General features: G+C 36.7%; 1 protein-coding gene and 1 pseudogene across 7 annotated transcripts; both read left to right on the top strand.

Moving 5' to 3' along the window:
• The first annotated feature begins 652 nt into the window (after window positions 1-652).
• LOC107644012 (uncharacterized) lies at window positions 653-5,058 on the top strand (annotated as a pseudogene). Its single transcript, XR_015883174.1, has 10 exons — window positions 653-792; window positions 978-1,395; window positions 1,487-1,731; window positions 2,259-2,343; window positions 2,429-2,614; window positions 2,692-2,856; window positions 3,006-3,224; window positions 4,237-4,408; window positions 4,491-4,659; window positions 4,810-5,058. The product of XR_015883174.1 is annotated as an uncharacterized LOC107644012 (transcript).
• Window positions 5,059-6,032: 974 nt separating this feature from the next.
• On the top strand, window positions 6,033-12,265 carry LOC107644013 (uncharacterized). Of its 6 annotated transcripts, none has more exons than XM_088488755.1 (5): window positions 6,033-6,508; window positions 6,856-7,219; window positions 7,929-7,968; window positions 8,133-8,303; window positions 9,303-12,265. In XM_088488755.1, the coding sequence occupies exon 5, from the start codon at window positions 9,585-9,587 to the stop codon at window positions 11,988-11,990; it is 2,406 nt and encodes an 801-aa protein (XP_088344881.1). In that variant the 5' UTR covers window positions 6,033-6,508; window positions 6,856-7,219; window positions 7,929-7,968; window positions 8,133-8,303; window positions 9,303-9,584; the 3' UTR covers window positions 11,991-12,265. The 6 variants fall into 6 exon arrangements, with proteins under 6 accessions (XP_088344881.1, XP_088344879.1, XP_088344880.1 ...); XM_088488753.1 differs by having other exon boundaries at window positions 6,856-7,286; XM_088488754.1 differs by having other exon boundaries at window positions 6,856-7,286; window positions 7,773-7,968.
• Window positions 12,266-12,843: the final 578 nt, after the last annotated feature.

Below are 12,843 nucleotides of genomic sequence, written 5' to 3'. Positions count from 1 at the left end.
CAGATGTTTATACTCACTAAGAGTGTTGATCCATTCACTAAGATGACCCGTTATTCTGGTGACAAATTCAGAAAGAACTTGCTTGATACTTGTGTTTGGACTTGTCATTTTGGTATTAATTCATACACCAAAATTATTTAATCTTTCTCTATATTTGTGTGAATGGAGGTTGTCAAAAGTGAAATAATGATTGCTTGCTTTCATCTGGGTCAAATATGCACGAGGTGATATTTAAATTTTCATTATTTGTTAAGGTGGATAATAAACCAATTCAAATTTGTTTTTACATAATTTTTTTTATTTTCTACGGTTTCTCCAAATCCGATAGGCCAAAAACTAATTATTCACAGATCGGAGCTATATTTAAGGATTTGTCGCTGACCTTTAACATCATTTTAATTCACTCTTTTTTTTGTATTCAATTTCCTAGGGGTTTTTTTTTGGGCAGGAGGAGTAACATTTATTTGTTAGGAAACTAAACAAAAACGCTGGCTCTTGTTTTGATTTTGGGCCTTTAGCCCATTTAGAAACGACAACCCACAGTCAAAATGTTTCTCGTCGTTTCGTATCTAACCCATTGACACTGAAAGTCTATAACACAACCTCCCGCCGACCTCCGACCTCCGCCCTCCGCCCTCCGCCCTCCGCCGTTCGTCGTCATAGTGGCGCCTCCAGAAGCTTCTCTTCCGTGTTGCCACCGTCGATCCGAATCTATCGACCGTTCTGAAGTTGGTACTTTTCAAATCTACAGTGAAGCTCCTAGCACCCCAAAACCCTAATCATATTGATTAGGTATTCACTCGCACACATCCGCTGTTAAAAGTCTTGCGTTTTGCTGAAATATTTGGAATTTTTCGAATGCAATAACACAAATTTTCACATAGAATAGAAATTATCGATGTAGAATTATGCTAAAATCATTACATTAGATAGCATAGGCCTTACATTTTCTCCCGTTTTAGTAAAGATATATTTAGTTTTTCTCAGGTAGGGGGATTGGTGAAGTGAACATAACATGGCTTCTAAAAGGGAAAGGGAAACTAACAAGGGGTTAGGGGAGGAAGAGCTTGATGCAGAGGCTAAAAGGCAGAGAAAGGATGAGGAGTCTTCTCCTCCTTCTGCTGCTGCTTCGGTTGCAAACCTTCTGTCTGGGTTGGCCAATAATTATGCCGACATCGATGAGGAGGAATATTATGATTGAAAGGGAAAGCCTTCTACTAATGAGAGGAGGAATGACGGGTCCCAGAAAAATGGGAATGGATATGAAGAGCTGGGTGATAGTGAATTAGTGATAGTGATGACGATGATTCCAACGAACCATTATATGGTGGAAGACGCAGTCGACAAATTGAGTCTCGGAAGGACTGTCCTTACCTTGATACTGTTAATAGACAGGTATTCAGCTTATCCTGTTCTTTTGTATATGCAGACATTCTTTTGTATGCATATCATATCTGAGATTCTGAGCTATGATGATGTTGTGCAGGTTTTGGATTTTGACTTTGAGAAGTTCTGTTCTGTCTCTCTGTTGAATTTAAATGTGTATGCGTGCTTAGTTTGTGGGTAGTATTACCAAGGCAGGGGTAAAAATTCTCATGCCTATACACACAGCCTTGAAGCAGGACACCATGTTTATATCAATCTCCGAACTGAGAAAGTCTACTGTCTACCCGATGGATATGAAATTAATGATCCTTCATTGGACGACATTCGTAATGTCCTTAATCCAAGGTTAGTCTAATATGTTTTATTTTGGCTCTCTTGCAATGCACAATTATTTGAGAACAGATTTCTACTTATGATGTCATTGGCTAATGGCTATTGCCTGCCGGGGAAAAAAATAAAAAAGGAAGAGGAGGTTTTTTGTTTCCCATTCTAAAGGTTCAAAACTGATGCTATGAAACATTCCAATATCAGATGCATATTGTTATTTATTAGGCCTTTATATTTGTGTCTTTATGGACTCTCTATTTATTGTATACACTTCATAGTTTTTTGTTTAGTGAACATTGCCGTGTACTTAGGTTCTTCTGCCTATGGATGTGTCATCCTGTTTGTAACATGATAGTTCTGTGATGCTCATAGTTCCTGTAAAAGATTAAACCTCAATTATCTAATATTAAGAATTATATTAAAACTAAATTTTTAGTGATTATTCTATATGATACCAATCTTTCTTCATCTAGTGATAACAATTTCTAGTTAAGATTAAATACTAGAACTCATCTAAGTGCATTTATATGGTTCACTGCCTGCAGGTTTACTCCAAAGGATGTTGAGCTACTTGACAAAAATAAGCAGTGGTCTAGGGCACTTGATGGTTCTAGTTACCTTCCTGGAATGGTATACCTTGTCTTGCTTATATATTATAACAATAAAATTTGCATTGTTCATTTGATTTATCTAATCCATTATGAAATGATTTCAGGTCGGACTCAATAATATTAAGGAGACTGATTTTGTGAATGTAACAATTCAGTCCTTAATGTGAGTTACCCCCTTGCGGAATTTTTTCCTTATACCTGAGAACTATCAACACTGCAAATCCCCACTTGTTCATCGATTTGGCGAACTGACGAGAAAGATCTGGCATTCATGAAACTTTAAAGGACAGGTTTGTTTTAGTCATACTCATTACCTACGTATGACTTATAATTTAATGCTTATCTCTGTATTTATCTGTGCCAACAGTTCAGCCCGCATGAGTTTCTACAGGCAGTGATGAAAGCCAGTAAGAAACGGTTTTGCATAGGAGCTCAATCTGATCCAGTTGAGTTCATGTCGTGGCTTCTTAATACGCTACATGCAGATCTTAAATCTTCGAAGAATACCAGCATAATTTACGATTGCTTTCAGGTACTTTCTTATTGCTCTTATTTTCTTATCTTTCGGTTGAATGTTGCTGCTAGCTGCAACTATTTACCTAAGTTCAAATATCAAAGAAAAGATATTTTTTAAAAAAAAAAGAAAAATATCTATTGAAGTGCCATTTCATTTTTAAATAGGGTGAACTTGAGGTTGTAAAAGAGATTCCTAACTAAGGGATCACCGATAAGAAAGAAAACGGTGAGGACCTAAACAAGAATGAGAAAAATTCAGATGGTGCTACAGAGAGAGATGCATTCGTCGAAGAAACTTCCAAGATGCCATTTCTAATGCTAGGATTGGATTTGCCACCGCTTCCACTTTTCAAAGATGTGATGGAGAAAAATATAATACCCCGTGTACTGCTTCACTTAACTCGCTTACTTTGCTTTGTGCATTGAAATATTGTCATGAAAATAATTTACATTTAGGTGGTTGTAGTTTGAATCATAACTCTGTTGCTGGAAGACATATACAAGAATGGGGAAAGGAATGTTGTGGTTACACTGTTAGAAGGATAGTGTGAAACCTTGTAGCTTGTTGCTTATTAACATTTTTTTCTGAAAACAAGGTGCAAATTACACTCATCTCCCCTGAGGTTTGGCGAAATTTAACCTTCCTTCTAAAGCAAACATTTACCTCTCCTATATATATATATATATATATATATATATATATATATATATATATATATATAACACTAAACCTCCTGTAGATATAATAATAATAACCTTCGAGGTCAACATAACCTGGACAAAGAAGGGGGTAACGAAGAATTTCACTACACCATTCAAGGGAGACCAGAAAAATTTTCCCTTAAAAAAAGTAAATGAAAGAAGCAGTTTATGATATTTAGTGCATGTTTGGGCGCTATTATTTTGTTAGAAAAAGATCTTTTTTCAATGAAAAAATATCTTTTTTTATTTTTTAACGTGTTTGGTAAATTTCTAGTAGTAAAAGTAAAAGCACTAGTAAAATAATAAAAAAGATCTTTTTTGAGAAGCTGTAATTTACATCTTTTTTTTAAAAGATCTTTTTTCCTTAAAAAAAAAGATGTTTTTCGTGTAATAAATAAACAAAAAAGTACTTTTATATTGTTATACCCAAACATAATTGATAGATAAAAAGACCTTTTTACATGAGATATCTAAACATAAAATTACTTTTACTTCTCTATAAGATCTTTTAAAAAAAGATAACTAAAAAAAAAGATCTTTTTTCAAAAGCTCACCCAAACAAGCCCTTACTTAAAAAAGATTTTGCTTATGCGGTAATACAGCTACAGTTTATGTTATGTAACTTATGTTCTCCTGTTTTAATTGACCGGGTTCTCAAGCACCGTCTCTTATGCTAACAAAGTTTGCTATATAGGTTCCTCTCTTTAACATTCTATAGAAGTTTGATGGGGATACTGTTACAGAGGTGGTTCGTCCTCACATAGCAAGAATGCAGTATCGGGTTACCAAATTGCCTAAATATATCATTATTCACATGCGTCAGATTTACTAAGAACAATTTTTTGTGGAGAAAAATCCCACTTTAGGTAAGAATTTACTTACTGTAATTTTGTTCTAGTTGATGCCAGCGTGCTTATTCCAAGTTCATAATAAGAATTCTCGTTTCAGCCAACTTTCCTGTTAAGAACGAGTTGAAGGACTACATTCCCTTGCCAACGCCGAAAGAAAATGAGAAATTGCGATCTAAATATGATTTAATCGCCAATGTTGTCCATGATGGCAAACCTGGTGAAGCTTTCTACAGGGTATTTGTTCAACGCAAATCAGAAGAACTATGGTAAGTTTTGTTTCTTGGCTAGAGACAGAATATTCATCAGTCTATTTATCCTTTAGAACTCAAATTCATCAATCTGAATTTCTGTTTCAATAATAGGAATTAATATCTTAATTTTATTTCTTTTCTTTTTAAAAAAAAAAAATAAAATAGGTACCAGATGCAGGATTTGCACGTCTCAGAAACACTTCCTCATTTGGTTACACTTTAAGAAGCTTATATGCAGATATACGAGCAGCAACAGCAACAGCAATAAAATCGACTCGAGTCCTGTTTTGCAAGCACCATAATCTGAAACTTGATTTTACCCGAATAGAGATGTAGAGGTGTACGTGCTGGGGTTGGGATGAGTTGAATCCAGCATTATTTTTTTACTGGGTCATTTTGTAGAAATCAAATCAAAATCACTGAAAATAATTGGATCTAAGAGTTGACCTCATATTAGACGATGCATTATGTAAGAATTTGGTTATTATATTACTTATGTAGTAATGAAATTTTAAACAAAAAAAGTTTTTGGCCAGTATTTTAATTTCTTTAGTTTTGTAATCCAATAACACATTTTTAGCCTAATATTTTAAAATATAATTGGATAATTGTTGGTAAAAAATAATAAATTTTATTAGTTTTTTAACATTTTTTTATATAAAATACTATTTCAACAACAAAAATAGTGTCAGCGAGCACAAGTATAGAACAGGCAGAATTCACTTGCAATTTGCAAATATGGCAAGTTCTTTAGCAGGTATTAATTAGCATTTACATGTTAAATTAATTTTATATTAACCAATTTGAGTTGGTTCAGTGGTTAGTTTGTTAGTCCATTTAACTAAGTAAATGGACAATAGTACATATGAAAGAGTGCATGGTATTTTTGTCTATTGGAAATAATATTTGGGTGTACTTTGATATTTATAATTTTTTATATATATTTTTGTTCACCCCAAACTCTTTCATGTGTAAGTTTGTCTATTTACTCTTTAAATAAGTGTTAGAGGTTTGAATTTTGCCTTATACATGTAATAATCTATTGGCTGGGAGTAAACCCTTGAATAAAGCTTCAATCTGCGACAGATTAGTTGACCTTGACTGACCGACAGGTGACTATGCTGGTCGACCCCAATGATTGAGAGGTGACTATGCTGGTCGACCCCAATGATTGAGTGGTTCGACGATGATTATTAGCATAGTTAAAAAAATTGAATCGACCTGGGCAGTCCAGTCTGGACATTGGACCGGATAAAGAACGAATTTGGTGAGAATAGGTTTGATTCAGTCAGATTTTGCAAAAATTGATGAATCGGTTGGTTTGAGAAACTCGGACCGGTTCGAAAATTTTTTAATTAAAACCCCCAAAAGTTTGACGTTTAGGGAAAAAAAAAACCCTAGGCTGGCTCTGAAACTGCCTCACCCCCAATTCTTTTGACAACGGCACACCACACACAGAGGCACAACGCTGGCCGCTCACCTCGGTTCACCGCCAGCGCACGCTCGCCGTTGTCGCCGCGCTGCTCGCCGGATACTCCGCATCGTGTGCTCACGAGTTGCCTCCCGCCTCTCTCCTCCGTCTGTGCTGTGTGCTCGGCTGCTAGCGTCTCGCTGATCCTCCGCTGGTGAGTGCTAGAGCTGTGCTTTCTGGAACCATGCAGCGTATTGTCGTCTTCTGCCATCACAACACCCAACGCCTGGTGTGCTCCACTTTTTGCGTCTTGCCTCTCTTCCTGTACCTGTGCTTCCTGGTGAGTGCTCGCGTCTCGCCTTGCCGCGTCTCCGTCCCTCCCTCGTCTCTCTTCCGTGGTTGTTGCTGCCTGAACTGCTGCTCGTCGTCCATCTTCTGCCTCTGCAACATCAGGTGAGCATTTAAATTCTTTTATAGTTTTTTCCCAGGTTGATTCATTGATGTTATTGCTGTGAATTTTATTGTTGATTGGTTTATGAGCTGATTAGAAATAAATATGGCTGTGGTTGAATTGAAATGTTGAATTGATTTCTGAATTGGTTTATGAATATGAATATGCATGAGTTTTGCTGATTATGAATATAGTTTAATCAATGTTCTAAAAATTGGTTCGGACTGACCAGTCAAACCGGTTGAACCGTAAATCATTATTAAAAACAGTTCGGTCAAATATCAAAACCATCAATTTTAAAAATCGTTGTTGAACCGTCGACCGTGACCCGGCCGGTTTTTTGAATTAGGAAGCAAAAGCCGTCGTTTACAAACTCCACTACTCCAGTCCAATTCTAACCAAACCCCAGACTCCAGAACGCGCTCTCTGCCTCTCTCACACTCAGTCCAGAGCTCCTCTCATCGAGCTCCTGTTCCTCCCTCACTTCCGTCCAGCCACCGCCTGCTACCGCCTCCGTCGGAACTTCCAACTTCGAACAGCCACCACCTGCTTCCTCACTTCCCCTCCATCGCGCAGCAGCCATCGCAACCTTCCTTTCCCTCCATCGCGCAGCCACCGTGCGAACGTGGAAGCCTCCGTCGCACAGCCACGGTCCCGCCGGCGTCAGCTCTGTTCCACCGTAGCCACTTTCCCGTTCGAAAGCCCGTTCCAAGGTACTCCTTGTCTCAGTGTCTCCCTCTTTCCCTCTTGCGTGCTCTGTTCAAGGCTTCTAGCTTCCAGGTAATTTTTTTTAACTATAATTGAATAATTTTTGATAATTATTGTTAGTCAAGTTCTGTTCAAGCGCGCTCGAAGGTTACTGTGAAGTTGTGAAGTTGTGAAGTGTGAATTGTGAATTATGAACTGTGATTTTTTTATTTTTCTGTGAGCTGTGAACTGAACTGTGAACTGTGAACTTTGTTGAATAATTATTATTAGTTAAGTTGTGAACTTTGTTGTTGTTACTTGTTACTGGGTTGAAAAAAGTACTTCGAAAAATTGAGGGAAAAAAGTTTTTTCTGCACCAAACCCTCCCTGCTCTGTTCAGAAATTATTGAATGATTATTGAATGTTTTGTGTTTTTGTTGAATGATTATTTGATTCTTGATTAACACTGGATGCTCTGCTGTGTTTGTGTACTATTTCTATATTGTGTTTGTGATTTTTTGGGTAATTCAACAGGTTAAAAATAAACTTGCTGTTTAATAATATTTTCTTCGATTGTAGATTTCGGTAATTCAATAGGAAGCAGATATAAAAAGCAGAGCTTTCAAGTCTGTGCGAGTCGCTGTCCATGTCCTGCTAAATCGATTGCAAGTTTATGTTATTTCCTTTAGTTTTAATGTTGGATTTTGAAACTAATCCTAATTTCTTGCTTCTCAGGAATCAAAAATCAAAAATCAAAGAAATAGAAAAGAAGCAGGTATTATAAATTAAATTCAATTCTGAGTATTATTGGCTGGACAATTATGAGAACATTATTACCGTTTGTGAGCTGAAAACTTTAGATTTAATTGATTTTTGTCTGGTAATTATTGGTTGGACAATTATGGTGGGTTTTTAATTTGTTCTGTTTGGAATATGAAGGATGAGCTTAAGGAGAAGCTTGCTAGAATCTATGATGTTAAGGACCCCGAATTTGCGTTCGTGTTCAAGTTCCGCACCCATTTCTGAGGGGGCAAATCCACTGGTTTTGGTTTGATTTATGACACTGTTGAGAATGCTAAGAAGTATGAGCCTAAGTACTGACTTATTAGGGTAAGATAACTCCATTTTTTGTTCTTCTGATGTGGTTTTTGTTCATGAGTGTAATTGCTATGGAATGAGAAACACTTTCATCCAATTAGAATGTATGTCTTTTAGTCTTTGTAAATTGTAAGACTGGTAAGTTAGTGCTTACTAATATTAATTGTTATTGGATGGGCTCTATGTATAACAATATAGTACTCCATCAATTCTTGTCAGCCCTGTTTTTAACATAATGATAATGTGTATTTATTAGGTGATATTGATGCTGATTTATATCAAAGTAGTGATAGTAGTAGTCTTTATGCTGCATTTTTTTATTTTTCTGCACAAGTAAAAAATCGATTTATGATGATTGATGATATTTATGTTGGCATTTCATATTTGGAGTTTATACTTTTTTTAAGACCTTAAGATTTTAGTTGATGACATTTCATGCATTCTTTAAATTTAGGAGATATTTTAAAGTTTATATTACTATAATTATATTTTAAAGTGTTTATTTATAATTTATTTATTATTTTATTATAAAATGATTTTTTCGGTTGGACCACGGTTGAACCGGTTGGACCAGTAAACCAGTGACTAGAGTGGTTCGATGATCGGTTCGGTTTTCAGAACCTTGGGTTTAATTGTTGAATATGCAGTGGTTTTATTAATTGTTGAATTGGTTTATGAATTGGTTTCACGAATTATGAATTTTGTTGATTGTTGATCATTGTTTCTGTAATGATGCCGGTTTGTTTTGCTATTAGTTACTTAGTTGATTGAATTCTTTTCTTTTATGGGATTTTAAGATGGCTTCATCAGAAACACCATCATCCCAAGAACATCCCATGAAGATAGATAGATACCTAGATTTTTTGAAATTACTCCCTGGACATAATTTATGGTTTGCTTTTCTTATTGTGTTAAATTAAGATACTATTGTAGTAGTACCGAGTACCGACTAAGTGACTATTGTTCAAATGTTATTAAGATACTAAGTGACTATTGTTCTAAAATTTGCAGCTGATTTTAGAGGGATGTAATTCAAAATCCCAGCAATCAATGATGTTGTTTAGGTGTATCATGAGCGGTGAGCCCAGCGCTAAAAGACAATACCACAGTCGCAGGGCGCATATTCCATCTTCGATTCCTCTCTCTATTTCATCCAAAGCTTCCATTAATTGTGAATCGCACCAACCAATCCTTTTCAATTTGAAAAATGCAGGTACTTGCACTTCTTCATAATTGAATCAAAGTTCCTTTTGTATTCTTCATGTTGTGAAAAACATTGCCTTCCTGCACCTTATGGCACTGAGCTTCAATCCATTGCGAAAGGGTTTACAATATAGATTCTTGAGCTATTTCTATGATTATTCTTTATGTTGTGTTGATCTGAATCTGTGCTCTTCATCATTGCCTGCAAAAAGTTCTGTTCCTGGTTTTGGGGCTCAAGGTCAGGGTAAACGTGAAAATCATAGTTTTAGGTTTCCAGGGGAATTGCGTGTTACTGCCAATGATGATGGTCAGAACTTCAATTTTGGTAGTCTTGATACACTGAGTGATGATGAAGAGGAAGAAGATGGTGATGGTGCTGGAAAAGGTTCTAGTGATGGTGATGATGAGGGTCTTGAGTTTATGAGCTCCTCTAATAGCAATGATAATCATGCTTATGGAGAGAGTATTGGTAGAGTTGAAATTGATGAACATGAATTCAGGCACCCTTTGGTTAAGGAAGTTTGTAGGTTGATTACTTATAGGTCAGCTTGGAACCCTAGACTTGAAGGATATTTGAGGTACTTATTGAGAAGATTGAAGCCGCCACATGTTTGTGCTGTCTTACGCTCTCAAGAAGATGAACGAGTTGCTTTGAATTTCTTCTATTGGGCTGATCGGCAGTGGCGCTACAAACACGATGCTATTGTCTACTATACATTGTTAGATGTGCTTAGCAAGACTAAATTGTGCCAGGGTGCTAAGCGGATTCTTAAGCTTATGATGCGCCGTGGAATCAAATGTTCCTCTGAAGCTTTTGGCTATGTGATGGTGTCTTATAGTCGAGCAGGCATGTTGAGGCATGCCATGCAAGTTTTGACCGTGATGCAGAAAGCTGGAGTTGAACCTAATTTATCTGTATGTAACATTGCTATCTATGTTTTAGTTAAGGGCAGCAAATTGGAGAAGGCACTGAGATTCTTGAATCGAATGGAGCTGGTTGGAATCAAACCTAATGTTGTCACTTATAACTGCTTGATCAAGGGTTACTGTGATCTGAATCGGGTTGAAGATGCATTGGAGCTTATTGCGGAAATGCCCTCCAAGGGATGTTCCCCTGACAAGATTAGTTATTATACTGCGATGACTTTCCTCTGCAAGGAGAAAAGAATTGAAGAAGTGAAGCTGTTGATGGAGAAAATGGTGGTGAATAGTGAATTAATTCCAGATCAGGTTACATATGATACGCTTATTCACGCGCTATCCAAGCATGGACATGCAGATGATGCTTTGGCTTACTTAAGAGAAGCAGAAGACAAGGGCTTCCACATTGATAAGGTTGGGTATAGTGCAGTAGTTAACTCCTTTAGTAAGAAGGGCAAAATAGATGAGACAAAGAGTTTAGTGAACGAGATGTACTCGAAGGGTTGTATTCCTGATGTTGTGACATATACTGCTATTATTGATGGATTTTGTCGCATAGGGAAGATAGATGAAGCGAAAAAGATGCTGCAGCAGATGTACAAACATGGGTGGAAGCCAAATACCGTTTCATACACAGCTTTGTTAAATGGCCTGTGCCACAATGGGAAATCGTTAGAAGCAAGGGAGATGCTGAATGTAAGTGAGGAGCATTGGTGGACGCCAAATGCCATAAGTTATAGTGTTGTGATGCATGGTTTCCGTAGGGAAGGAAACTTGTCCGCAGCTTGTGATTTGGTTAGGGAAATGGTTGGAAAGGGATTTTTTCCAACTCCAGTTGAAATTAACCTGCTAATACAGTCCCTGTGTCAAAATCAGGAAGTGGTTGAAGCTAAAAGATTTTTAGAAGAATGCCTGAATAAGGGTTGTGCCATCAATGTAGTAAACTTTACTACTGTAATTCACGGTTTTGGTCAGATTGGTGACTTGGAAGCTGCTCTATCAGTGCTAGAAGACATGTACTTAATCAACAAACATCCTGATGTTGTCACATTTACAACATTGTTTGATGCATTGGGGAGGACAGGTAGATTGGACGAGGCTGCTGAGTTAATAACGAAGATGCTGTGCAAAGGTTTGGATCCTACTCCGGTAACATATAGGACAGTCATCCACCATTACTGTAAATGGGAGCAAGTGGATGATATGTTGAAACTATTGGAAAAAATGCTTGTTAGGAAGCCATTAAAAACATTATACAATCAAGTAATTGAGAAGCTTTGTGCTTTTGGGAAACCCGAGGAGGCTGAGAAACTTCTAGGAAAGGTTTTGAGAACAGCATCAAACCTTGATGCTAATACATGCCATGTTCTCATTGAAAGCTATCTGACTAAAGGGCTTCCTCTATCAGCAAATCGAGTGGCTTCTAGAATGTTCAGCCGTAATTTGGTTCCTGATTTGAAGTTGTGTCAGAAAGTGAGCAAGAAACTAATGTCGGATGGAAAGTTGGTCGAGGCTGATAACCTTATGTTGCAACTTGTCGAGCGTGGAATACAACAAAATGAGACGAATTTGTGATATTAGCTACTACTCCAAGCTTAAAGGTTGTGCCCATGGTGCTATTTTCATGTATCTTGCATTTCATGTAGTAAGGCCATTCTTTGTTCTAAGGAAAAATTTTTGAAAAAGCAAAATTGATTCTTGTAATCTTAAATATGGTTTAGATAATTGTCTTTTTTAAGTTTGGCACATATGTATTTCTCTTTCATGGCGATGATGATAGGCTTATCATTTTCATGCTAGTGTTTACATGATATATTATCTTACAAGTTGTGCATGAAAATGAATTCTAACATTGTGTGCCTTGTTGACAATCGCATGCTTCTTTCCCAAACATAGTTCTTCCAATCATTTGGAAGAGAACTTAGCACATTGACTATTCTAAGTCATAAAATGAGATGTGTTGTATTCAAACCTCAATGACATTGTAAAAAGGGATGGGATTAAAAAAAAAACCAAACAGATTTAATCATGAATGGAAATGAAGTTTAAGGAAAAGAGTAGCAGGTGTAGAATAAGAGTGTGATTTTATGTAAAGAAGAAATAAAATTGAGATATCAGTGTATTAAGATATATAGCACTTGTTTTTGTTGGCCAAGAGCCTTTGTTGGCGGAGCCTCTAATTGCTTTTTGAAAGAACTTTGATTGCATCCAAGACCTCCTCATGACTTGATATGACTATGGGATCCACTTGGTTTTGTGGTTAATATACAAGTATGATACACTGCCTTGACCCAAAAAAAAAAAGTATGATACACTGCCATTCCCTAATGGGGTGATATGAAATAAGCTATGATGCACAGACAGTGATACGGGACACGTCGACACGCATACATATAAAATATAAAGTATTTTTTAGATAAATTGTAAT

The sequence above is a fragment of the Arachis ipaensis genome, chromosome B5 (genome assembly GCF_059453495.1).
Source record: "Arachis ipaensis isolate K30076 ecotype BB chromosome B5, ASM5945349v1, whole genome shotgun sequence".
NCBI lineage: Eukaryota > Viridiplantae > Streptophyta > Magnoliopsida > Fabales > Fabaceae > Arachis > Arachis ipaensis.
This window is presented reverse-complemented; position numbering and strand designations above follow the sequence as displayed.

What these genes read in the sequence shown, in the direction of transcription:
- LOC107644013 (XM_088488757.1), top strand. Translation starts at nt 9,585, where the DNA reads ATGGCACTGAGCTTCAATCCATTGCGAAAGGGTTTACAATATAGATTC.